General features: G+C 38.2%; 1 protein-coding gene across 36 annotated transcripts in view; it reads left to right on the top strand.

The window, feature by feature from the left end:
* Positions 1–27,988, top strand: part of KCNMA1 (potassium calcium-activated channel subfamily M alpha 1) — a 417,239-nt gene that overhangs the window by 352,974 nt on the left and 36,277 nt on the right. For all 36 annotated transcript variants that reach the window (XM_009897628.2, XM_054163264.1, XM_009897623.2 and 33 more), the window contains 4 exons: positions 1,396–1,489; positions 13,257–13,380; positions 16,279–16,503; positions 19,671–19,863. In XM_009897628.2, coding sequence (XP_009895930.2) covers positions 1,396–1,489; positions 13,257–13,380; positions 16,279–16,503; positions 19,671–19,863 — 636 coding nt within the window. The remainder of the gene's footprint in view (positions 1–1,395; positions 1,490–13,256; positions 13,381–16,278; positions 16,504–19,670; positions 19,864–27,988) is intronic.

Genomic DNA, 27,988 nt, shown 5'->3' with positions numbered 1-27,988 from the left:
TTTTGATTCCATTGATGTGTTAGGTGATGCCAGGTCATTTAAAAAGACGGCACATCTGTCTTTTCAGAGTCCAGTCCTTCAGTCTTGACCAAGACAAAATGAAGTTTCATAGCAGACTTGGGCAAACAGACAGACATGACAGGCTAGAATCCAGTCTGTAATAAAACAGTGTCAGAAGAGGGTTATAGAAGAAGGATATTGCTTATTTTCTTCCCAGATGAGACCGTGTCAGATGAAATATATCCAGGTTTTGTTGTTGCTCTTATGTAGCTCATTGCAATTAGAAATTCTTTTCCAGCTTCTCCTTGTGCACTCCTAATGTGTATTAAGCTTTTTTTAATGTAGCTACTACTACTGCTACTAATCTCTTTCTTTTTAGCCTTTAAGTAATAGCTTCAGTTATATTATCTTCTAGTTAATTTTCCAGATAACAGTAGGATGGGGGGAAATGTTATTTATCCTTCTTTATATTAGAATAATTCAGCATTAGCGTGAATTTGTAAAAGCAAGCATAGGATAATTCCCTTTGATAGCACATGTAAACCTTTATGCACAGTAAAGATGATGGTTAATTCTTATAGATGAGTTATTAGGAATCTGCCTTTGTTTAAGCAGTACATATTGTGACATAGGTTACCCACTAGTAGTTTATGATTGGAAAAAAACATAAATGATTTTACCTCTGGAAATTGATCTGTCATTGAAAATACACCTCATCCTCGTTAAAAGATTGCGTAACACATGCATCCTCTGTTATACAGGTATTGTCTTCCCACTTCCATTTAACCTCATTCTGTTCACTCCTGTTAAAACTCCCTTTTGTGAGAAGGGTAGAAGGATGAGGTCTGACTTGTGCTGGAGATCTGTGCACAATGGCAGGCTGCATTCACATTCCCAGCTAACTGAATCATTGAACATCAAGGCATTGAATATTTTACATCTCTTCATGAAGACTCTGTTGTTTGGCATGTGAGGAGCAAGAACCAACTGGTGTCTAGTTCATTAGCAAAAGCAGGCTGGCAGCTGCTATGTTGGCATTGCAAATAGTACTTTATCTTTCTGGGAATATAGCAAAGCACTAATTCTACTTTTCTGTAGCACAGATTAACTGAAAATAACTCTAAGAATAACCCAAATGCAGTTCCCTCTCCTTTGTTTTTGAAGTATGAACCCAATTTGAACGCCTGCGTTCAAAGCCCGGTATTCTTCCCTGCTTCTCCTTCAAGCCAGTCTCTTCAACTAACATGTATTTGATTTTTATTACTGTTGGGCCTATGTTAGCAATGAAGTATCAGTGCGTGAATGGACATAGAGTGTGTGTTCTTTGGTACTTCACTTGTATTTCACATTGCACTTAGAACGGTACTTAATCTCATGAGTTCCTTGTATTTCCAGTTGAAGATGAGCAGCCATCGACACTATCACCCAAAAAAAAGCAGCGAAATGGAGGCATGCGAAATTCACCCAACTCCTCACCCAAACTGATGAGGTAAGACTGTAAGAAACTCATATCTTCATCTCCTTTCTTCTTTCCTTCCTCTTCTCCTCCCCCTACATCAAAAATAAGGGGAGGGGGTGGAAAAAAAGATTGTTAGATGGTTTCTGAAAGGCTGAAGTATTTATTCTGTCAGCTTGTCAGCAGTTAATGATAGAGCTGAAAAAAATTTCTGTCATGAAAAACAGTTTGAAAAGCTGTTTGAAAAATACATAGGCTTTAAAGTCTTAGCTGTCACCCTGTCCTGTCCGTGTGTAGTTCTTAAACAGCAGTGGCACTAATGATAGCACTAACCAATCAGGGGAACTCATGTGGTTAGTTTGCCTCAGGCAATTCTCTTTTTGTTGGATTCCCTCTGAGTACTGTTTTCTGTACTTAAGGCCATATGTGAGATGTATCATCACAATCAAAAATGAACCTGAATATTACCTTCCTTTTATGTTGTCGATTGAAATCAAATTTCTGTTAATTGATTTAGACTGATAAAAAAGTCTAATAATCTATGTACTTGCCAAAGCAAAGTTCAAAACTAATGCAGTTTTACTCAGGCTAAAAGCACATTAATTATGAAATACAGGGATTTTTAAAAGGGAAGCATATACTCTAAAAGTGGACGATGAAAATATCATCTTGTTAGTGATATTTTTCCCCTGTTGCTATGTGCACATTATTTTACACCAGTATGCCTTTGTATAGTTATGTAGTTTCCTTCCATAGGACACATAACCTGTGAGAGATTTGTTAAAACTGTAACTACATCAAGAAATGGGCATCTATTACAACAATATGGCATTTGCATTCTGTCTCACTGTGCTTCACCTTTTGCTTGTTGAAATGAACATGGTCAGATAGTGGACAAGGAGTTTTCTACAAGGAGGCTATTCCTGCTCTGGTTTTGCAAATTGAAAGTTAGCAGGCTAGAACCTTGGTCCGTAATTGTATCCTGAACCAAATACCACAGCAGAGATTTTCCAGTGCATATATATGTATACACAGAAAAATGTAACCTTATTTACATATATAAACAGAAATGTTTGTGCAGTTTGGGGTTTGAGTGTATGTGCTCTGCGTTCACAGAGGTTAGCTGAAAAAAAATTAATATGAATATATAGTTCCTTCCCTATATAAAATTGCTTATGACTTTTGTTGTTGACAAGTATTTTGTTCCTTTAATTATTCTGGATACACCTAGTTAATATTCCTGTCTGTATTTCAGTAAGTAGACTGAAATTTTCTTTGACCAGTTACAGAAACATCCGTATTTGTTTACTGTTGCCACAATATAGGACATGTTCAAGGACATAACTTCTACAACTCATCTTCATCTCTGTTTAGTCTACAGAATCAGAAGACAGTGATTCGCACAGGAAAATGCACCCAGCTGTGGATTTTTTTTCCTATTGACCATCTATTTCTGTTAAATGTATCTCTACCTTCCTGTTAGCTCAGTTTTGCCCATATGACACTGATTTACATGCTTGTTTACAGTTTGTGAGGAAGAATAATTCAAACATTCTGTCAAGCCTCTCATTTTTGTGGTGCCAGTTGTCATTCTAGCATTCTTTTCATTTTACTTACCTTTGGACAGTCTTATCTGGTGCTAATAGATTTAACCACTTACAGTTTTAAACATGTGGCAGATTTCCCCCCATAACCAAGTCTTAATTTTGAGGAAGTGGGAATAAGAAGAAAGGGAGGGAGAGAGAGAAAGAGCTGAAACATTTGGAGCTGAACACACTGTCCCTGTTTGCTATGTAAAGTATTCCTCATTTCTTTGATCTTGAGTAATAATAATTCTGGGGAGTTATACTGTTTTCATATGCTTCAAAGCTGTGTCAAAGTTTTGCTGCTTAAGGGTACTTCTTTATTCTATTGGCTCTTGGGTACTGAGATGACAGGTCCTCTGTACTAGGTGCAGGCTTTTTCAAGTCATAGCCTTCAGCAAAACATCAAATTACCAAATACAGGGTAACATACTTCTACACAAATGCCTTTCCTGTAGATATATTATACCATATATATTAAATACTTTAGTGTTACATGGTACATTTTATGTGCAATAGAAAGTGATGGTTTGAGGTAGCCTTAGGGGTACTTTTTTCCACAAGCAGAAAAAGCTAGTGTATACTGTATCAAGTATGGTTTTTACAGGACTTTCTGCCCGAAGGCCTTTGTAAATAAGTAATGATCAACAGATTGGCTGTGGGTTTTTGAAAAGCATGCCTGTGTCAGTTTGCATGATGGGGGAAGATTTTCAAAGTAGATCCTGCTTTCATTGCCTGCTGAAGAGGGACTGAGGGAGAGTAGTCATCCTGAGCCTGAGCTGTCTGCTCTGTAGCGCATCAGAATTGCTAAACACAGGTCGAGCAGTGACTGGAGAACTTGCCAGGCTTCCAAATCCAGACATTGTTTTCTTCCTCTTCATCCTTGCTGCTAAATTTATTCACCAGCTCTGGGTTGGCACCCTCAGCCCCTCCCCAGACCAAACTGTCTCTTTGTCTTACCCTTTATCTACACTGACTAAACTTTGGTTCAGGGTGCTAAATAAGACAAAGTGGATTGAATTAGAAAAGAACTCTGTTAAGCTTTGTGTGTAATGGCCAAATGCTTTTTTTCTTTCTGATAAACAAAGGTGGGCTGTATTATCTGCTATTTTGTATCCTTGTAAATTACCTGAAGTGACAGGTACTTGCTTTCCTGCCCGGAAATCTTTAGTGTATGTCAGCTAAAAGTGCACAAGAGGTAAATCAGCTAAAGCACTGTCATGTCTGTAGCTGATATTTATCTTTGCAATATTTTTCCTAAATTTACTTTAAAAGCTTCTTTTCAAAGCCATCTTCACCCTTGTCCCTCCCACAGAAACATTGGCTACTTTACAGACTTTTGTTCAGTTATGGTCCTGGATCTAGAAAGGACATGAAGAACAAAAAGTCTGGAACATGTGAAGGAGAAATATGTGAAAAGTTAATTTGTAAATTGTAATCAGAGCTGTGACTTTAACAACACTTTCTGAGCATTTCTATAGTTAAGACAGTGTTGAAAATGCTCTGTAGATTTTAGATTTCCATGATGGTAGTGGCAAATCAAGGAAGAGGTTATCAAGCCATGATGTAAAACTTTACAACTGGAATAGAACAGAGAACAGAAGCTGTATCTTAGCGATTCCCTGGGACATCTTGACAGGAGGTCTAAGAGTTGCTTATTTATACCTGCTCAGTGAGATTTACTCACATGTAAGTAGAAAGCTGTATTACCAAATATGATCCAGATGCATAGATAGAAGGCATCTGAATAAATAGATGGTAGGCATACACATGTTCTTTGTATGCACATGGTCTAGATTCACATTTATAAAGTTGCTGTTCTAACTGAATCCTGCTTCACATCAAATGACATGAGCAGAATCCCACTGATGCAACAAGGAAGAATCTAGTCAGTCAGAAATTAATCCTTCCAGTTCCAACTATAGCTTCAAATGCAAATTAACTAGAAAAATGCTCTGCATTGTCAAGGTTATTTCTATCTAGTTTACATCAATAGAAGTCTGTCCAATTAAAACCACAAGGATGTGGGTATTATTTAAAAATTACTGAAACTCCTACAGGAAAAAATGGATCCTTCTGTGGAGGTGTGAACACAAGGGCATCTCTTACAATAAGAAATAAAATTTAAATAGTAAGTGGAAAGAAAAGGAAGGAAAGCTGTGAGTAGCAGAGTAATTACATATCAGGTCTCCCTCATGCTGAAGTAGAGAAGAAAAGTAGAACCATTTGGCATCTTTGGTGTCATGAAGTGATATCAGATCACTTGTTCATCATCTCACAGTCACAGGTTTTGATGCTTGTTATTGACAAATGGCCATGTTAAAAATAAGGTGGCTATGTTGCCTGAATATCAAATAGCAAAGCTAGCTTAAAAAAAAAAAAAAAAAAAAAAAAGAAGTGTCATTTTGGATTCCAGAATGACCAGTAAAAATGTGAAAAGCCCTGGATATGAATCAAAAATGCCACTTAAAAGGATTGTTGCTGGGGCTCAAGTCTGCACTTACTGCTCTAGTAGCTGCTACTGCATGAGTGGAATACACTGACTTGAAGGAAATGTCATCCCAGCTGAGTCAAACTACCTCTTAATGCAAGAACAAATAGCATATGACAAGGCCCAAGGGGCCTGAAGAGCAAACAAATAGTTTGTCCCTGTCCACTCTGAATGTAGTGGTGTAGTTGACATAGGCCTCTAGACAAGTAGCATACTCAGCAAAGGGTCATTATCATTAGTGTCCCTGATCACATAAGAATCAGAGGCATCAGAGGATGCTGGGTTTTCAGTGCATTGCCAAGGAGAATTTTGTAAGCCGGAGGATTTTCCTTGGTCAAGGATCCAAAATAATTCTTGACCAAACAATAAAACTTGCTTAGAGACTGTTAAGACCCAGCAAAGTGACATGAGGAAAAGTGAGCTTTTTGGCCCATGTTTCCAGAAACCTAATGAGATTGTTTTTCTGATGTTGAGGGGAAAATATCCTGGCTATTTTCCTGAAGTTGGGTATTATATTCTTTGTATATGGACAATGCACATTTATCTCCTCATCTGCTCACCCAGCTACCTACACTCAAATGTGCACACACATTTCTGCTTGTGCTACTTGCCCCTGCCACTTACCTGTGGATGTCTATTTTGACAATTTTTATTTTTTTCAGGTACATCCCCCTATCCCTCAAATTTTGCAAGCTCTGCAGCTTGGGTAGATATAAATCGGAAATACTAAAACCAGAAAATACATTGGCTTCATGCCTTGTCTGTCCCTTACTGAGTTGCTTATATAAAAGTCTAGAAGTTAACTATTTTGTTACTTTTCTGTGTGAGAGGATTCATACTTGACAAGGATACTCTGTGCATGTCCTGACTTTCATAAGCAAGATTCTTACAGTAAAGAGCTATGTATCACAGTATCACAGTACGTTAGAGGTTGGAAGGGACCTCCAGAGATCATTGGGTCCAACCCCCCTGCCAAAGCAGGATCACTTGGGGTGGTGTCAATGTCCTTAGTACTCTTGATAAATTAATGTGAACACTTCAGTGAAGCTTTCTGATCAAAACAACTTCAGCAACATTTGAGCAGAGCAGGAGGGAAGGAAGGAGAATTTGTAGCACTCTTAGCACTGTACTTCAGCCCACAAGCTAGCAGAGGGCACTAGGTACCAAACACTATATTAGATATATTTTTCTTTGTATATTTAGGGGGAAAGTCAGACAGCGTGAACCAATATTAGGATAGCTTCTGTATATGACAATGAAAATATTTAACTGTAAACTGCATGTTTCCCTCACTTGGCACGCTGCATTTTCATCTCTAAAGCCCAGCGTGTCTGCACACTGAATCTTACAAATTTCATTGCTGATTAACCTGTGAAAGGAAAGATGAGTAAGAGGGTGTCACTAGTGTAACACACATAGGCAACAAATTCTCATTACAACTTAATGCCATCCACACAGACTGCAGAGGGTCACAGGGAATGGCTAATGGTAGCCGACAATTGTTGGGTGTATTAGTCACAAAACATTTGCTGAATTCCATCAGAATGTCGTGACAACCTTCACAGCTAGTCCCAGTGAGCTTCTGGAGTCAGTGGAGTTTGCCTGTGACAAGCCGTCACTCTATTTTGGTTGAGCTTTATAGCACCAGTCAAAGCAGTCAAAGAAGATTGAAGTGACAGAGGCCCACTGAGTAAATAGTGAAACATGCAGCACATCATGAAATATTCAACCAGGGTGTAAAAGCTCTAAATGCTTTTTCAATTATTAGCACCTGCACTGGCTGCATACGCCTAACACTAACAGCATGTTAATTGCCACAATTTGTTAGGGTAGTTGTAGGAGAAATTTCACAGGCATGAGACATTATCTAGCGTGACTTCAATTTCTGTCTTACCTTCAGCAAACCCAATCCTTTCTTCTAAAATTAAGTATGTGTGTGCATGCACTCACAAACACACATCCAGGTACACACAAGGTGAGTTTCAGGACTCTCAGTCTTGAGCAGGAAATCGCTAAACATTTTTTTGTTGGCAAAATCTACCCGAGAATGACAATTACAGACTTAAGTGGAATAGAATAGAATATAATTAACCAGGTTGGAAAAGACCTTTGAGATCATCAAGTCCAACCCATCACCCAACACCATCTAATCAACTAAACCATGGCACCAAGTGCTATATTCAGTCTCTTCTTAAACACTTCCAGTGATGGTGACTCCACCACCTCCCTGGATAGCCCATTCCAATGGCCAATCACTCTTTCTATGCAGAACTTCTTCCTAACCTCCAGCCTAAACCTCCCCCTGGCACAGCTTGAGACTGTGTCCTCTTGTTCTGGTGCTGGTTGCCTGGGATAAGAGACCAACACCCACCTGGCTACAACCTCCCTTCACATAGTTGTAGAGAGCCTCCTCTTCTCCAGGCTAAGCAACCCCAGCTCCCTCAGCCTCTCCTCATAGGGCTTGTGCTCCAAACCCCTCACCAGCTTTGTTGCCTTTCTCTGACTACATTCCAGCAAGTCAACATCTTTCTTTAATGGAGGTCCCCAGAACTGGACACAGTACTCAAGGTATGGCCTAACCAATGTTGAGTACAGGGGCAGAATGACTTCCCTGCTCCTGCTGACCACACTATTCCTGATACAGGCCAGGATGCCATTGGCCTTCTTGGCCTTATGGGCGCACTGCTGGCTCATGTTCAGCCAGGTCACTTCCTTCTGCCAGGGGAGCCTGCAGAGCCTGGTCCCTCAAATCCAGTTCCCTTTCACGTTCCTTTACAGTCCTAAGTCTATCAACTTCTTCCTTCAGTTCAGCCACTAGATTAAGCAGATAATCGAGCTGCTCACACCTAATGCAAGTGTTATCTCCATTGCCCTCCATTTCAGGTGCCAGGCTCCAGCACTCTCTGCAGTCAGTTGCCTGGACACCTGCCTGCTTAAGTTCAACCTCAGTCTGGGTCGACACAGGTCTCCCTGGCCACGTGGCCTAACTGGTGAACACTTCAGGAATGAGCCCACATAACTCAGCACCTCCCTCCCTCTGGTGAAAGCACCACTGCTGCAGCAGTCTCTGCCCAGGACACGCTGGCTTCCTGGATAGAGAAAAGCTGGCTCAGGGGTCTGTGGGGGGGGACCTTACTACTATATTTTGCCCAAGCTACCAGAGAGGCTTCTTTACTCTGTTGGCTGATGCAGCACATGCCTCTAACCGCAATCCTGCCAGAAGGATCTCTTGCCAAGTGGTGGTTGCATGGCTCAGCTCTCCTGCGTTTAAATTTGCCGTGGCTGACATCACACTCTCGAGCATGGGTTAAGCACGGGTTAAAGATGAGTGGTGCTGTTCTCAGGGATATTTTGCAGTTGAATTGATATAAAGATAGTTTTATTGGAGGGCAGAATATTGTTTTCAAAAACAGAGTATTATTCTCAAACAAAAGCAGGGTCCCCATTGGTCATACACAGTATTCTTGTTTCCAGTGCTCCATATATGGAGTAGTTCCACTGCAGATAATGGGGGTGTATTGCTCTAATTCTCAATTACATATGATAGCAAAAAGGTTAAGACAAAAGTGTCAGAGTACAAGGGTACACTAAACAGTCATCAATGAGGCAGACATTTGGCCCAAGATGGTCTTTTCAGTTTTGTCCATTCCCAGTCATTACTCAAAAGGTCCAGTAAAAAAGGTCCAAAACCTCCAAGTAAATAAATTTGAAGTAGTTAAAAATGTGTGCTGGGAAAGCAGTGCTCTTTAAAATGTAATGTTGATTTTCTTGCAATAGGTTTGCTGGAAGTGGGATTTATGGTTTTGCTTTAGGCTGTTGTCTTCCAGGCATGCTTTTTGGGGTTGCAGCTGTAGCATGGCATTTAGCATCGTTTTCAAGTTTAATTGATCATAAGTGGCATTATATGCACTTCAAAACCTTGAAAAGATGGTATTTTGCTCTTCATTTTAAGTCATGCGTATGTAATATCTGCCATAAGAACCAGAGAAGCTATTTTTAAACTGGGGTTATGGATGAGGTAAATTTAACTTTTGCTCCTTTTCTTCAACACATCATTTCCTAGCTGCAGTGACCAAATGCTTTGGTAATTGCAAGCCGTAAGAGCTAGCATCTCAGTTAAAACAAACACTATGGATTTTAATTGATTGAAGGTGGTTTTCTTCCTATAATTTGATTTTTTCAAGCAGATGACTTTGCAGCCCTGGTGAACAGCGTAGCTGCAGCACTAATACAATCATTTCTACAGTAACCTGCTAATATGACTCAAGCATGGCATGACAGGGCCGTCTTCAAGGGTGAGAGGGGCAGAGAGGCTTGAGAAACATTCAGTCCATGATTTAGCTGTAAGGGCAAGCACTGTAGTGCTTTGTGTAATATAAATTTTAATGGGAAGAGGGTGTCCAGACCGCTTAGGCAGATTTGACAGCCTTGGCCTCTGTGTGTCTGTCTTAATTAATTTTTGGTATTTGCAAACCAGGATTAGATCATCAGTTTAACTAGAGCATATATGTCCAAAGGAGTAATACTATTTTATTACTGTATTACTTCATGAACTGACCATGTTTTTTATTTAAAAAAGCCAAACTCCAAAGATAATTCAGTTTTTAAGTGCATAAACCAGTGTATCTTCTAACATTTGAAGAGAAAGTTCAATCTTAGTAGTAAACAGTTTTCAATCTTCGTGGGCATCTTCAGGGATCATTTTACTGAGATTGCAAAAACATTGATTAAAGAGAGACCAAGATAATAGCTTATCTCAGAAGATTTAAATTTTATAAGCACACTTACATGTAAAAACCCACAGATTCTGAACCACAAAGTGTGGCTAGTCTTACTGCAGTTTTCTTCTCAGGCAATAATCCATTCTCCTGGAGTAAAAGTGGTACAATAGTATCTGCTAATATAGTAGTTGTGTGTCCCATCTTATTCGCTTCTTTTCAGACTCCCGCTTGCTGTATTCAAAGCAGTGAAGCAGAGGATCTGAACAGTTTGTCATATCACAAATAACTGCATGTATGGATTTAAAATAAACCAGAATAATTTTATAATTATTACATATTGTTGCCTAAAACTTCAATAGGAAGTTGCATCTGATGACACACATTCTTCATCCCTTCCATAGCACTGGTCTCTTTAAATCTAAGGTGTCTAGAAAATACAATATTGAGGTAAATTTCTAGTAAGTCCTTGGCAGAAGCTACTTTGAATATTCCCGTTTAGGACACAAGTTCCCTACCCAAAAGATAACTGTGTGTAGAATGTGAGACACTTTAAGCACTTTAAGCACTGACACACTGAAAATTACCTCAGGCCTCATGGCAGTTGACCAAAATTTGATGTCAGATATCTGTGATCACCAACTTTGTTATCATTTTTGTGACTGGGATTAGAGTATTGCTAAACACTTATTTGTGTGAAAGCTCCAAATGATCTATTTATTTTTAAATCTAAGAGCAGAAAAGAAACACCTGTTAGAAAATTAAAATGTAACATATTTTACAAATGAATTTATTATAGTTTCTCTGATGAAGGGGAAGGGATAAAAGACAATTCCTAATTCCTTCCCATATGTCTGATTTGTGAAAGGACATCAGTTAACTTTGCTTTAGTTTCAGTGCTCTGCTAGGAAAGCTCATGGAGGAATGTCTTGTGAAAGTTTTGGGGAAAAAAAACAAGCACAAAACCAACAGAGAGTAAAATGTTTCTCAGTGAATCTTCTCCTGGAGATTCCTAACCTTTTGGCAAATTTTCTTATTTTGAGAAACATAGATAATACATATTAGGTACGAAGAAATAGCTAGGGCAGAACACCACTAAATGTCTCAACATTAGTACAACCTTCAAATGAAATTCTAACCATGGTTGTAGACCTTACAGTACCACATGCAACTATGAACAACAAGGAATGTCCTATGAACAACATCAACAGTTAGGTCTCAGCCAAAACTGCCATGGCTGCAGCTTGCTGATGAACAGAGTAAGAGAATGCAGACTATATATTTTTCTAGAAATACATAAACAAACACAAAGAATCCCAACCAAAATCCCACAACAAACCCCTTTAATACAGCTTTTGCACCAAGTCACTAATGCTCTCCACAAAAGAGGGAGCACGTTTCATTATTAAACCTGGAGCAGGGTCAGAGACTGCAGGTAGTTCCCTAGAGACTGCTGCCAGTGGACTGATAGTGAAATGCACTGAACTGTATCTCTGTGGAGTGAATGTAAAGAACTTTGAAAACATAGCATTTCTGCTTCCAGATGCATCTGCCTTTTCCGTGTAGTTTATTACACCTTCTAAAAGCATCAAAAGACTCTGTTTTAAATGGAACACTGCATTAATAGTTTCTCAAGTTCTTTTAAGCCACTTCCTGTGGAGCTGACCCTCTTTGCGTGAAATGAGTGAACGTTTTTCCACTGATTTAAATGGATAAATAATCAGTCACTATAAAATTATGATGTAATTAGAGATTATACCTGATTAGAGATTATGCATGCAAGCATAAATGTTTTAATCATGATAATTTATCATACAGTCTTCAACAGTCTCTACTGCTTTAGTAGGCAATGCACAAGAGAGGTTCATAAAGTTGGCTCATGGGCTTTAAAAGCAGTAAACTTTCTAGTTTTGATTGTTCGGCCAATATGGGCATTTATTTAGCAAGCTTCAAAAGGCAAACTACTTTAAATTTGGCTATGTGTCTCAGAGTACTACATTGCTAATATTTTCTTCTTTTAAATGTTAAAATTCTTTATCAAAATATTTCAAGCATTCAGGACAAAAACTTAAGACTGTAATTTTGCTAGACAAAGCTCTGTTCTATCCTGGAATTCAAGATCTTAGGGTCCATTTACCCTGTCATGTAAGCAGGGTCCTCCTTCTAATGCTAATATACAATGCAATTACTTATGGGTCCTCACTAGCATCTAAGTGTGTTGGAGTTGCTTAATGTTTGATTTTAGCATCAGGAACTATATTTGTCTATGCCTAAATACAGTGATACCATCTTTTGTTTGCTTCTCCTTTGAGAAGCCTCGTGCTTTAAAATCTGGCTGCAAAAAAACTTAGAAGGTTATTACAGGTAGAGTTATAAGAGAAAATGGACATTGTTGTTTGATATTAAAATCATGTATTCCAGATGTGGCCATTTGTTAGTCAGTCTGCTCTAAAATGACATACTGTTGAATCTTTAAAGGGCTTCAGTTTGGGAAAGCAAAATATGATTGGGCAAATTGCTAAAATATTTAAAGTGCAGCCTGTTAAAGCTTTTACTGCGAAGAGCATCACGTCAGAAGTTGTGTGTGGTAAAAGCAAGTAATTGGCTTTCCATACTTATGCCAGTCAGTCACCATGGGGTTCTGTTCCTATCCCTTCTACTTCATTGCAGATGCTAATAACAACTCTGATTTTTATTTTGGAGGGGTGAGACTGGACAGAAAAAAAATTATGGATGTGATGGTGTCAGAAAGCCCTGTTTAAAATTAAATGGTTATCAGTGTAAAAAGAGTATAGAAAATCTTCAAAACCACTCCTAAAATTTAAGAATTAACTTTCTTTCTCATTTCAGCTTTTGTTTAAAAGCACTGCAGTGGAAGTGTATTAAAGTGAAATACACTCCATTTTTTTAAACTCTTATCCCTCTTCATACACAGCTCTTGATATATCTTTTTATCCATAATTCATAATTTTTTCCACTTATGTTGTCCTCCACTTGTTTTTCCCCAGGCATGACCCCTTGTTAATTCCTGGCAACGAGCAGATTGACAATATGGATGCCAATGTGAAAAAATACGATTCTACAGGGATGTTTCATTGGTGTCCAGCCAAGGACATTGAAAAGGTCATTTTGGTAGGTATTGATGATGAGTTCTGCTTGAAGAGAGGTTATTCAAACTATAGAAGTGATATCTAATGGATTAATAAATTAATCTCTACTATCACTCAGTCCAGCAAAGTGAAATCAGAAACAGTGTGGTGAAATCAAAGCTAGCATTTTGGTTAAAGAATTATGATTATATAAATCTGTATTCCAAGTGCAACAATAAAAATTGCTCCAAAATAGAGAATTTCTTTTTCATACAGTGAAATTTGCATATTTAATGAAAATCATTAGAGAAGTAGGATTGAATACATTTAAATGTTTACATACCCCATTTATCTCTTTATACAAAGCAGTAGTGATTCTATACAGGCAAGTGTTGCTTTGCATTCTCTCTCATTTAGTGATGTGAATTTGCTCTCTTAGAACGTCTCTCTCAATTTCCAACATTTCAAGATGCCCAAATAGGCCAGAGTAAGTAGTACTATAACTGTACCTTTCTAGCACATTGCAGTAAGCCTAGTCTATGTTTGTTTTGCTTCTTTAACTGGGGAAACCATCAAACTGACTCAAGTCATTAAACATAATTAGAAGGCCTATCACACTCTGTTTTGCTCAGTGAAAGTTTGTGCCACTTGTGTTCATGTACTCCTACCTAAGGGTAACAAGTAACTAACTCCAGATCTCGTACACAAAACTGATGACATTTGAAATGAACTCCCTGGTGGATCTTCATTTTGTCGCATTTCATAAAGCTTTTTCTGAGCCTGCTCTCTCAGATTTTCCTGTGGTGTGGCATAGCTGACAACAGTGATAGTTCTGGGTTTTATTCTAGCAATCAGGGGTTAAAAGCTTGTCTTCTCCTCAGGGTTTTCTGTAATAATTGTGACATTGCCTGGAATTGTAATATTGGTGTTTAAACAGCAAAGCAAGTAAATTCCAAATTCTAGAGACCAAATTGTGAGATGGAGTTTGGCTGAACAGCATTAAATAGTATGTATTTATAATTATTCAGCAGGCTGTAAAACTTTATGCTGGAGATAGAAATCTGCCTTCATTCTCTGAATATGTTTTAGCCAACAACTTTTAGATGTTGTCCCACTTTGAAAAGTGCTTCTAATGTGCCTTGTTTATCATCTATTGGTGATGCCATGTCAGTTTTCTTCCCTACTGGCATGTGAATCTGTACAATCTGACCAAGGGAGAAGGAGAGGACAGGTTCTTCTCTGTTGCACCCTGTGATAGGACAAGGGGTAATGGATATAAACTGCAGGAGGTTCCACCCCAACATGAGGAGGAACTTCTTCACTGTGAAGGTCACAGAGCACTGGAACAGCCTGCTCAGAGAGGTTGTGGAGTCTCCTTCTCGGGAGACATTCAAGATCCATCTGGACGTGTTCCTGTGTGACCTGCACTAGATTCTATGGTCCTGGTCTGGCAGTGGGGTTGGACTTGATGATCTTTGAAGGTCCCTTTCAACCCCTAACATCCTATAATCCTATGATGGGATGTGCCAGGTTGTCTTCTAACTGATACTTGATAATGCCTCAGTCAGAAAAGAACTCTTTTTTCTTCTCAAGGTCTGTTTTGGTAGTAACGTTTTTTGGGTAGTCGAATGACTACCTGACATTTTTAACATAATTTATTTCAGGACTTGGTCTCTGTCTTGTAAAGTCTGAGTATTCCCAGACCCATAGGCAAAGGCATGGGACAATTTATATGCTTCACTTCAGCATTGCTCATATATTCTGCCGTTTGAAGGGCTATGGTAATGGCCACAAAAAAATTGAAAGCTCTTGTATTTTTTAACTAATGAGAACTTCTAATTGAAGTTCCCATTCTTCTTCCATAGTGAAAACATCTGGCACATTTTCTAATCTGTATTGCACATTACCATACTTCTAAAATTTAGAATAACATATACAATGAATAAGCGAGGGAAAATTTTGCAGTTCACCATTGTCTTAGTTTTATTCATTGGCAAAACTTTTATGGTACTGAGTGTACAACTTTTTGACAATATGATATCAGTGGATCTGCAGCATCCTGATGCAGTTCAATAATGCTGACAGGCTCCAGAAATTAAGGTAAGTTTTTACTAATGACTTTATTTAATCATCTTGGAGTTTGAGATACCTGCTGAACTGACATTACCGCTGATGAAGTCAGTGCAAAAATTTATTCTTATCACTGATGCAAGAAGACAACTCTGAGTATCATTCAAATGTTCTTCATGAGACTTTTTTCTTCTATGTGTTCAACTCAGGAAGTCCACTTGGCATGAGAAGTTAGCATTAGTCACTCTCTTGCATTCCAGTTTTTTATTACTGAGAGAAGTTTTATGCAGTATGGTGGACATCCACCCTGAAGTAAAGCAGTGTGGAGCATTCTTTGCTTCTCAGGGCCATAGCACATTGTCCTAAGAACTTTGAAGAATATGGTCCTCAATTCACAAGCGAAGTGTAATACCATGAAGGTCTGGTAAGACCATTAAGCATTTACATCTTCCTTTTCAAACTGGTCCTGAAAAAAACCCAGTAGTGACTCATCATGAGAGGCATGTTTTGCCTCTGCTCTATGTTATCATTCTAATGGCTAAATGCATAGTAAGTCAAATTCTGTTCTTAGGTAAACCTGTAGTACTTTGATTGTAGCCAGTCTTAATCTGTGTATGTAGAAACAGAGGATTACAATTAGGTCTAGTACAATGTCATCTTGAATACTGAAGGATTTGCGAACAAGAGTGAATTTTTCTTCTGCTGAAGGATAAACAAAGGTAAAATGAACAGCAATCAAACCAATTCATTATGTGTGACAGTATTGACAGTTGTGTATTCCTAGTTTAAAACTCAATATATGATTTAAGCTTCCCCTTGTTTCATTTCTCCCTTGTCTTTGTTTTGTTTTGTTTGTTTTATGTCTTTTTAGACTCGAAGTGAAGCAGCGATGACAGTTTTAAGTGGGCATGTAGTCGTTTGCATATTTGGGGATGTTAAATCTGCTTTGATTGGATTAAGAAATTTAGTGATGCCATTACGAGCCAGCAACTTTCACTACCATGAACTCAAGCACATTGTGTTTGTGGGTTCACTTGAATACCTGAGAAGGGAATGGGAGACACTGCATAACTTCCCCAAAGTTTCAATCTTGCCTGTAAGTCCAAAGCCATATTATTGATACTTTGTTATTTAGCTCATCATCTGGACAGATTCGTATTGACTTTGATCTTAGACTTTTTTACTTTTGTCTACTTGTAGGCCTGAGGACTTAGATTTTCCCTTTACTGTGTCTATGAAAACAGAGCCCTGTGAGACCTTATTAGAAGATGTTTGGTTCCTTGTCATTCTCATCAGATGAATTTCAGCTGTTATCAAATGTATTATACGTTATACGTTGAACATTCACTGTAGTGCACTGCATGTAACCAGTTCTGATGCTGTGATATCCCTGACAGAATGACAGTAGTTATTTATGATGTTATTTATACCCACAAAACTTTTGAAAAAAAAAAAAAAATTGTTGCTCTGTCCACATAATATCTGTCTATTTTCAAAAAAACTTCCTGTAATCTGGCCTGCTTTGTAAGGAACATTGACCTAGCATTTCAATTCAGAGTCCTGCCATACTCATGTATGGAAGTGCAGCAAAGCCCCATTAGGGACAAGCAGTAAAACCATAATTCAGAGGTCCTTTTTCTGCTGTGTATTATTAGCATGCACTTGTGTGCCCAAAATGTGGAAACATGAGCTCCAGGACAAACAAGTGAAGCTGTCCAAGCTAGAGATCTTAGATAGTCATATCTAAAAATGACCCTCAAAGATGTAGGCAGGAGGGAAACCCATGGTATACGTATGAAAGTGAATGCCCTCTTCATTGCAGAGTAAAGTTGCTTTGGATGTTTTTATCTGAATGAAAACTTACGAATCTACCTGTTCCTTAGTAATTGCATTTCAGAAGTTAAATAAATCAATGATGATGTAATCTAAACTGAATAGTTAGGAGAACCGCTACAGAATGGAAAGACTGCCTTCACTTTTTGATTAATTCAGACTGTAGGTCTTTGTTACTGTAAATGCAGCTTTAGTGTTAGCCCTTGGCTTTTTTTCTGTAAACTGATTCAACAGATGGTGTCACAAGATTCTCTGCTGTCACAAAAAGGGTGTCAGTATCAGATTTAGTCAGTGAATATCCCCATCTTCCTGCCAGTCCCTTTTAATTCCAGTCACTGTGAAGGCTAAAGACTAAGGAATTAGAATTAATTTAATAATACTGTTGAACTGTGTAGCAGAATACAATCAAACTGCCACTTCCAAACTATCCAGTATATAATGTGTATCCATTAATATAAAGCATATTTGTGAAGTTTTGATTCTGAAACATTAAAGAAATGTACACCACCCTTACATCCCCCAATCAGTTTGCATCCAAATTTAGTGTAGTTTTGGACAAATTTCAACTTAAACAGCCTAAATAGTCAGTGAATGCACCTTTTAAAATGCAGGACATATTAAGGAATGTTATCTTATGCAGTAATCAGGGATTATGAAGACCACAGAGACTTCAATACTGGTTTGTTTGTTGGTTTTTTTCAGCCTATCTGCTTCAAAATGGTGACATAAAGTTAAAAATATCAGCATTGTTCTAATCTAATTATGCTAATCTAATTATGTTTCTTAGATTGTAACAGTAGGAATGATATGTAAAGGGAAACCACACGGACTAATTTCCTACTTCTCTGTGCTTCGGTTTACAAGGCAAAAATTGCTGCTGATATCTAATGGGGATGTGGTTACAGCTGAATATAAAAATATTTGTTTTGTTTTGTTTTTTAAAAAAGGGAAATTTCATTTATAGTCTATATTAAAAGAGGCATTTAAGCTGCTGAGTAAACTGTTAAAAAGTAGACAAATGTCAATTTAAAATATCCTCAAGGAGCCTTAATTCTGTCCCTTTGCATAAAGTCATTAGGAGTAAGCCTTTAATTAATTACATGATGGCATATTATTTTTCCCCACAGGAATCCCGCTTCACTTGGTGCACAGTACAGACAAAAAGGGCAGAATTTAAGTGGCAGGAATAATCATATTCTGACTTTTAAGTACTTTATAACTACATCAGATCCCTTTAATATATACTGTTTTCCACAAGGTTTCATGTCTCAGATTATTGAAAGTATTGTGGAATAGTCAGGCTGGTATCTGAAACTAGGTGGCAGTCACTGAATAAGACTTGAGCTCTGCCTTCACTTTGCACATTTTAAATTCACTATTGCATTTAATATTCTCAGGGGAGTTCAGGAGATGTTCACCATGAGTGATCAAGAGATGGAAGAGTAGGGTCTTGACTTGGTTTTATGAAAGTCGCTATGTGACAAGGGGGCAACTTAGTCTCATCATCAACATTAGAGTTTTTGGGCACCAAACCATGTGAGGCAGCAGGGCAGAATCCAGTTTCCATTAGAAAAAATCTGGGTTTTATCCTGGACCTTGCGGCCTCTGTGACATAGTCTTAATATTCTGTAGCTAGTGATGTGGACTATTGGTTGTGAAATGCAAGTTCTACCTTTAAACAGAACAATGTGTTAAGTGTGATGTCTTGATTGTATTAACTATGAAAAAACCCATGGACTACCAGAGCATTTCATTTTAGTTACTTCATTTTCTGAGATTTGTAGGAGTGGAGAATGTTGCATAAGTTGTGTTCATTAAGATGAAGTCTTGTTTCTGTTTCAAAGGATTTAATCACACAACTTTGAAGGTCATTGTGTTTTCCTTCTGGACGCAACAAATACATGTGTTGAAAAGGATTAACCTTTTTTGTGCGTTGCTTCAGGTGGAAAAAAAATAGCTTTATCCTGATCACATTTCAAATGTGTAGGCCACATAATGCTTTCCTGTTTAAATTGCTCTTCCTTTGCCCAAGACCATTGTGACTTAGTAGTAGATAAATAGACATTTAAAACACACCCCTTGCTATATTCAGAGAGCCAGAGGTTGCCACATGACAGCCACTTAAATCAAGACAATTTCAAGTCACCGATGAGATGTAGAATGCTGGCATTATTCCTGCTTCTTGTTTGTTAGTAATAGCTTGACTGAGTATTGAGACTGAACCTAAAATGCTGCCATCAGCACCAACTACCCTTTAGATTAGCACACATCTCCTATTCCCTGGCACATAGTTAGACCAGCTTAATGTCAGAGCATAAAAAAGATACTTGTTAAATAATTTCCCAAAGCTCCTTCTCAATCTTTAATTTGTTTTTTCCTTTTTCCCTCTCCTGCCCCCCCCCCCCCCTTTTTTTTTTCTCTGTGCCGAAGGGTACGCCATTAAGTCGGGCTGATTTAAGGGCTGTCAACATCAACCTCTGCGACATGTGCGTTATCCTGTCAGCCAATCAGAATAATATTGATGATGCTTCGCTGCAGGACAAGGAATGCATCTTGGCGTCACTCAACATCAAATCTATGCAGTTTGATGACAGCATTGGGGTCTTGCAGGCTAATTCCCAAGGTAAGGACTGCCCTATAATACTTCTCTGCAGTGCCTACGGGGGACAGGACCTGGCAGGAAGAATATCCCTCACTCAGTAATTCAAAGAGCCCTGCATCAGCTTGCTTGACAGTTAAACCTGCTGATTGGTATGATGGCTTTTAAAGGGACAGTCACGTAGTTCTCTGCTACATCACAAAGCACATCTTGCAGAGGAAAAATGAATGAACATGAAACTGGCATTTTTTCTCATTTTAAAATTTTCCTTAAAAATAGATAAAACCATTGCTTTCTCACCCTGTCCTGTTCTGTGGCTTTCTTAAAAAGGCAGTTGCTGTCATATAGCCAAAGCTAACTCATACTCTGGAATTCTTGAAACTTCTCTCTAACAGGGTTTCTATTTTATGTAAAGCACATTGCAGCCACAGAGAAAAAGAGTTAGTATGGAAGCCAAAAAGTAAAATAAAAAGATCAAGAATTTAAATTCTCTTTACAGTTCCTTTGCTTTCTTGCTCAAAAAGCTACTTAGACTTACCTCAAACCTGATTTCTTACCATAGTTTGACATGTACTCATCCCATTTAGCAACACTGGATGAAATCTTTCAGGCTTTGCTGGGTAGGGGACTGATTCATAGGTAGCCAAAGGCTATTTTACACCAACTGTTCCTGTGCAAAGCATCTGCAAAGCATTCATAAGAACCCTGGCAAAGACTGTCAGTGTAAATACAATAATCTTCCCATCCCTGAAGAGTCTTGCAGCTTATGCAGCTGAATTCTTACCTTTGATAAACCATTAAGTGCAGCAGTAAATATTCCTTGTGTATCTAGCCCTGCTATAAATGTAGGTGTAGAAAGGACAGTGCTTTGGTCTGCAATTTCCCTGTGAGCCTGACCTGCCAAATGTGTATTTTCATGATGAGCCTATTGGCTGTTCTTTGGTGAGTCTTTTATCACACGTGCAATTAAAATCATCAAGAAATAAGATCTGCTTGTCTCACCCTTTTCCTCCTTTCCTTTCTGTTGCTGAGCATGGACAGTCAGAGAATTTCCTCCTTCTGCCTTTAGTCAGAGGTTGGTGGTATTTCCAGCACTTTTCTGCCTTAAGGAGGATGGAAAAGCCTAGCATAATATAACAGTGTTCCGCACCAAATAAACACCTGTCATTTTTTTATTCTCTATCCTTGGAGGTAATCAAGACCTTACTGCATAAAGCCAGGAAGATCCAGATCTAACTCATAGATGACCCTGCTTTGAGCAGGAAGTCATACTAGACTCCCTCTGATGTCCTTTCCAGTCTGAACTGTTCTATGAGTTTGCATTCTAGGTACCCTGTGTTCTATAATTCTTTATATCCTGGTTGCTGCTATAGTATAGTCCCTATACAAGCTTAAACTTCAATTGGAAGGACAAAACCAGGTAGCCACTCAGTTTCATTATAGTTATTTCACAATCCATTGATTCATTCTTAAATTACGGCAATTTTTGATGGGCAATCTGCTGCAAGAAATTTCCTATTGAAACAAGTTTGCGATCTACATTCGTTTGTGTTTGCAGGTAATACAGTCTCTGGGCTCACTGACTAGGGAGGGATTCTTTCAAAACCAGTTGCTTCAGAAAATAGTGATTTTCACAGTAAATTCTCTGCTTGTGATATCCACAACTCCTGGATTGGTTGCATTGCTTTCAGCATAGTAAATTTTCTCAAGAGACCTTGAATGCAATGGTTAGGCTTTCAGAAGCAATTAGATCAGTAGATACCACAAACTTTACAGGAACTTATGTCCAGTGTGACATTTTTATCTATGAAATGCAGCTGTAAAGTATGGTGGACACAATTATAATGACAATTATATAAACCATGTGACTGAGCTTTTGCTGGCCAACAAGTAGCATACTAGAATCACCTCACAGCTCCTTATTGGAAATTAAGTACCTTTAATCTAGAGTGAGTTGTCATTTTACTTTTGCTTAGACATTTGTGTGTTAGTTGACATATTTAACCAGCTTAATGCATTAATTGGCCCAAATTTTAAGTATTTTCAATCTGAATGATTCTAGCTCTAAGTGCATCATGTTGAATTGAAACATTCCTTACTGATACCATTCTTTGAATGTTTTGTGCTGTTCTTTTATGTGACATTAGAAAATCTGAGTTTGTGGAAGAATGTCAGTTGACCTGAGACAGGGTGTTGAAAAGAGAAGCAACAAAACAAAATATGTGAACAGCCTGAGAAACCTATGGGCTAAGCTATTGTAAGCAATAAGATAGTATCATTCAGTAGTCACTAAGAGGTGGAATCTCATATGAAAACCTGTAATAATTTAATTATATGTTTATGCCTCTGAAAAAGAAAAAAATTACAGTCTACAGTCATTTGATGGGTTATTGAATACACAAGGATCATTCTAGTTTTTATCTGTGATTATTTTGCTCTACTGTCAGACAAAGATGACGCCAGTACAAGAAGTGCACCATAAAAAGCAGGATATTTATCTGATAAGCCATAGTCACTGCCCAATGCTGAAGTGCTTTGTTCTAGGTTGGTAGCAAAAAGAGAACCCACGTGATGATTTCATTCTGTTTTCTCAGAAACTCACTATCATCAGCTACTTCAAAGTTAAAGTCACTTCTAGTCCTAGGCATTCATAGAATCATAGAATCAACAAGGTTGGAAAAGATCTCAGAGATCATCAAGCCCAACCTATTACCTAACACCTGACACCTCATGACAACCAAACCATGGCCTCAAGTGCCACATCCAGTCCCCTTTTGAACACCTCCAGGGATGGTGACTCCACCACCTCCCTGGGCAGCACATTCCAATGGCCAATAATTCTTTCTGTGAAGAACTTTCACCTCACCTTGAGCCCAAACTTCCCCTGGCACAGCTTGAGACTGTGTCCTCCTGTTCTGGTGCTGGTTGCCTGGGAGAAGAGACCAACCCCACCTGTCTACAACCTCCTTCCAGGTAGTTGTAGAGAGTAATAAGGTCACCCCTGAGCCTCCTCCTCTCCAGGCCAAACAAGCCCAGCTCCTCCAGCCTCCCCCCACAGGGCTTGTGCTTGAGACCGCTCACCAGCCTCGCTACCCCTCTCTGGACATGCTCAAGTGTCTCAATATCCTTCATAAACTGAGGGGCCCAGAACCAGACACAGCACTCAATGTGTGACCCAACCATTTCTGAGTACAGGAGCTGAATGACTTCCCTGCTCCCGCTGCCCACACCATCTCTGATGCAGGCCATGATGCCAGCAGTAGCCAATTCTCTCTATCCATCCAAACATGCCCTTTCCAACCAGGAACACACCATTACACCAACAACTGAACCCAAGTGTAATCTGAGAAGAAAAGCCATGTAGAAGGAACAGAAGGGTGGATGTGTGAGAGCAGGGCTTCTTGACTGGGAAAGTTCTGTAGCAATACAGCTTCCAGTTCTGAAAGGAGTACATTAACTGCTGAAAGAAGTCTAGTGTATTAACCTGCTTTATACAGCAAAAGATTTTCTCATTACTAGTTCAAGATGAACTTAACACCCATCCACCATTCTCATGCAGAAACAAAGATTTCCTTGTGTCTCCTTACAGCATTATCATATTCCTAGGCTTTTGCACTGAGTAGCATTAATTATCTGGACCTTGCATAAGTAGTATAAAACCACTTTTGTCCTCTGGTCTGCCTGCTTTGAGTCCTAACTGGCCCTGCCAGAACTGCATCCTAACCAGATAGAGTGCTCTCCCTTGACCTCCTGAAAGGAAAAAGAAAACCAAACCAAACCAAAAGGCTCACAGGTCTAAGGCACAAAACCCACAAAAAACTCTGGACCAGAGCTTACAAAGGCCCCTGGAGTACCCAGAGTGCTCATCAACAGCTGTCTAGCAGTGTATGACCAAGCACATGACTCTGCAGAACTGTGAATGCAAACGAGATGCCTTCCTTAGGAGAAAAAGCTTAATAACCATTCTGGAAAGATTTGCTGTTCTCCTTTCCATAAAATTTGTAATTCTACTCCACAAGAACAAGAAACTCCCTCAAATTAGCCTTCTATTGTTGAAAGTTCTAATGTGGAAATAATTCTCAGGGCTGTCTGCATTGAACCTTTCACAGCTGACCGTGCAGCTCCTTATGCTTGCTAGTAGTTGGAAGTTCAGACTCTGATGTCCTGAAAAATGAACTTCTGGAAATCATCTGGGCAGTTTGTGCTTTGGGAGACCTGGACACCAAGGCCAAAGTGTATCCCGCTGAAGCTGCAGCAGACTGACATTTTAATTAAGATACCACAGCTTTTGAGATACAAAATGCTGTGAAGTGGAAGCTTGGCCCACCTCTTCACAAAATTATTCATAAACTCAGATGTCTTATTTGTGACAAGGGAAATCCTGTTTTTATCTTGCTGTTCCTCATATAGATATTGACCAATTGTCTTGCTAGGAAGGTTTGTAAAGATGTATGTTTGTGGTAGAGAAAAAAGGTTACCCTCAGGTAACCTCAGGTAATCCTTCCTGTTTCACATTCTGTCTCCTCAAATACAAAGAGATAGTTTTATCAGGAAATATTGATACCCAGGAAGATTGAGTCTGGAATGGGTTCTGCCTTGGCAGTTGTGTTGGGAGAGCTCCAGTAATTCTCCCTCCCTTCATTCTGTTGACCTTTCCATTATTTATTCTTCAAGTAGCATCTATTGACAGTTCCCATTTAGTTTTCTGTGTTTCTTGTATTTTCTTTCAGAGTCTTACATTGTGGGAATTTTACTTATTTTACCCACTAGATGAATAGGGCCCAACACAAAATATTTTTCTTCAGTTGAACTAGAACTGCTATTTGGCTTTCTTCCCAAAACCCAGAAATACAATTATACTTAACTGTTTAGAGATTTATAAATACTCTACCAGAGTAGCCTCTGGGTAGTAACTTTAGATAGCCAACTCAATAATTTTCTTTTATTGGATAGTGATTTAGATCTTATTTTGAGTCCTATAGAGTAAGAGCAGTACATTTCATTAAAAACCACTTACTAAACAATAAAGTAAAGTGATCTTACAGCTCCAAGCAGGTCTAATGTACAGAAAGCGGAGGTTGTACAGAAACAATTTTTTCTATGGACATTACAAGACAGATCACAGTACAGCAGAGTAGACGTATTTCAGCATAGTAACAATTGCAGCTGTTTTCTAAATGACTTCAACTTATGAGAATTTTCCCTAGGAACACTTTTTCAACACATGAAAGATCTTTTTAGGGCCTTCGTTTACACTTGTTGTAATAGATCCTCCAACAGGAAGGAATAAAGAGCAAAAAATAAAGAGAGGATGAACTCCTGAGTAGTACATCTCATACTTCATGGCAGTGTTCTTCTGGGGAAAATCCTATGAGATCAAGTAAGCATAGTCAGAATTTTACACGCTGACTTTCAAGTGTAACATATTGCACAAGCTAAAATAACCTTGTACAAGTTTAGTTTGATCCAGGTCCTTTAAAAATCACTAGTGGCTTGGTCATAATTTTTTACTTGACCTAGCTTAAATTTCAGTCAGAAGGACAAAACCAGTTAGCCACTGATTTTCATTATATTTATTTCACAATCTGTTGATTAATTCTCAAATTGCTGCAGTTTTTGGTGAACTTAGGCTCACAATCTGCTACAAGAAATTTCCTATTAAAACAAATTTATATGTTCTGTGTGTTCTATATGTTCTTTCCCCGCCACCCCCACCTCTACCAAGCAATAATTCTTGATTGGTTTGTCTCTGAAGAGAGCAAAGGAGAGACAACAACAACAGTATTATCAGGATTAGAAATGAGAGAAAATTTTAAAACAAGGGGAAATGATCTGAATATATGATATATATATATATTTATCTGAAATGCTTGGTTAGCAAATGTTTTGTGTCACTTGCAGAGATAACTGTACTGCAGTGCTGTTAAAGATATTTGTTCAAAACAATACTTTTATTCCTGAAGGAGGAGAATTTGATGAATCTTATTTCTCTTACTTTACAGTCATAAGATAAAGTTTTCCAGTACAGATTGCAGAATATAGGCTTTGGTTATCATAGGTGCAGTTAGGCTATTATGGAATTCAGTATTCTTTGGCAACTCCAGCACTGTTACCTGTGTTTAATTTGTTACAAATACATGAAAATATAGAATAAAGGACTTTCTTTTCAAATGCAGCAAATCCAACTCTACTTAAACCATAAGTAACAATAGTAATAAAAATAATATCAGAGTCTGAGTTACTTAATATCCATGGGAAAGCATATAAACATGGAATGCTAAATGTTGATGTAATATTAAAAATAAAAAAATAATTAATGATGGCAAAAAGTGAAGGTTTGAGGTAATTATTTCAAGTGTCAAAGTGAGCCGTGACACTAACTTTAGTCTTTTCAACACTTAGATTTCCATGTTTTTCAAATCAGTGTACTTTAGGCTGCAGAATGCTTGTTATACTTAGAGATTTCCTAAATCATATTGATTTTTTTGAAGTTTTCTCCCAGACAGTATCAATCCTACCAGTGACATTTGCAAAAATTACAAGTAGTTTGATTGACATGATGTTGGTTTCTCAGGGCTGATAGTTTTGTGTTGTAGGGATTGTACCTGTTTAAGGATGCCGTTTCCGATTTGCCTTATATTTTCCTAGCATCAGTTGTTGCAAATGCTAAAAATAATAATACAATTAGCAGAATTTTCTGTGTGATTGGTTGATTATTATTTAACTAACTGAATTTTGAACTATTTGTTGTAGTTCAGTCTCTATTATTTTTCAAAACAAAAGCTGACCATCCTAAGTAATGAAGTTAAGAACTGAAGAATGAGATAAGGGTATCATAACTTCCCAGAACATATCCCACATCACCATTTGGTCACAGAAAAATACAGTTTTTGAAGATTAGGTCACTATGATAAATAACTTGGTATTACCTTTTTGCAATATGCACATAATTTCTTATCCTGCTGAACTAGATGGATCAGCTGATAGCTGTTATGTATTTTATGGTAGCATGCTGGAGCTCTAGATGGGATTAAGGGCTTGTTGTCATAGTCCTGATATATACAAGAATAAAATACGGCCTTTGCCCTGGCAAGTTTACAATCTGATGCCTTGCTTGTTCCAAGACTTAAGTTATGTACTCAATGTTATACAGGTTAATAAATCTCTCTGACTTCAATGAAACTATCCACCTGTGTAAAGTTAGATTGTGTGCAAGTCTTTGCAAGATTTGGATTTAAATAAACTAAAGATGCTGGATGGAAGAGAAGCTGCTCGCTTAACTTTGTTTCCTGTGCTATAGTAGCAATTCATATTAGGACCTTGCTATTCTTCCAGCTTTCACAAGAAACCCATGACAGAAGAGTTCTCACTCAGCACCATTTGCATGTCATGTATTTTCCTTGCCTCTAGAAATTAACATTAGCTGCTGGAATTTGCACATGTGGAGAAGAGTTTTCTATCTCTCTTAAAGGTTTCCTAGGAAGAGAAAAAAAAGTTATTAAGAAAAGAAGATTTCAATTCTGTTGCTTATAGACTAAAAATTTGTTGGGGAATGGCTGGAAAGGCATGTTTCTTTGACACAATTTCCCTGTATCTGAGAAATGCTGTGAGTTCCTAGCCCCCATACTTTTATGCTTTCACAACTGCCTCTTTCTCTTATGCTTTCAAGATACCTCCTGCTTCAGCCAGAGAAGGATAAAACCAGGCAAAGGAGGTAGACAGTACAGCACATCAAGCATGTGATTTCACACAAACTATAAATATATTTAACCATCCCAAGACTGTTATAAATTCATGGTGACTCTGTTTTTATTATTATTTGCTGTTCAACATCTTGAAAGCAAACCCCCTATTATAAAGGTGTACTATTTTGTGCATTTCTGATGCTGAGGAATAAAAAAACCTCGCTCTTTTTGTGAGCATTAATTATACACCAGGCAAGGAAGCAATTGCCTCTGTGTTATGAAATATTAAATCAAAATGCTTCCTGTTCCCAGATGTCCCAGAGATAAATACAGCAGTATTTTGAAGCCCCACTTGGAGCTATTTTGCCTGCAAATTTATAGTTTTGTCTCCATTTTCAGAAAACCCTGTTTTATGTGAAGTATAGCACTCTTGATAGTTTTTAAGGAGCAAACTCCTCTGGAGT

This window comes from Dryobates pubescens, chromosome 8 (assembly GCF_014839835.1).
Source record: "Dryobates pubescens isolate bDryPub1 chromosome 8, bDryPub1.pri, whole genome shotgun sequence".
Taxonomy (NCBI): domain Eukaryota; kingdom Metazoa; phylum Chordata; class Aves; order Piciformes; family Picidae; genus Dryobates; species Dryobates pubescens.
The sequence above is the reverse complement of the archived record's forward strand: the minus strand, read 5'-3'. Positions and strand labels throughout refer to the sequence as shown.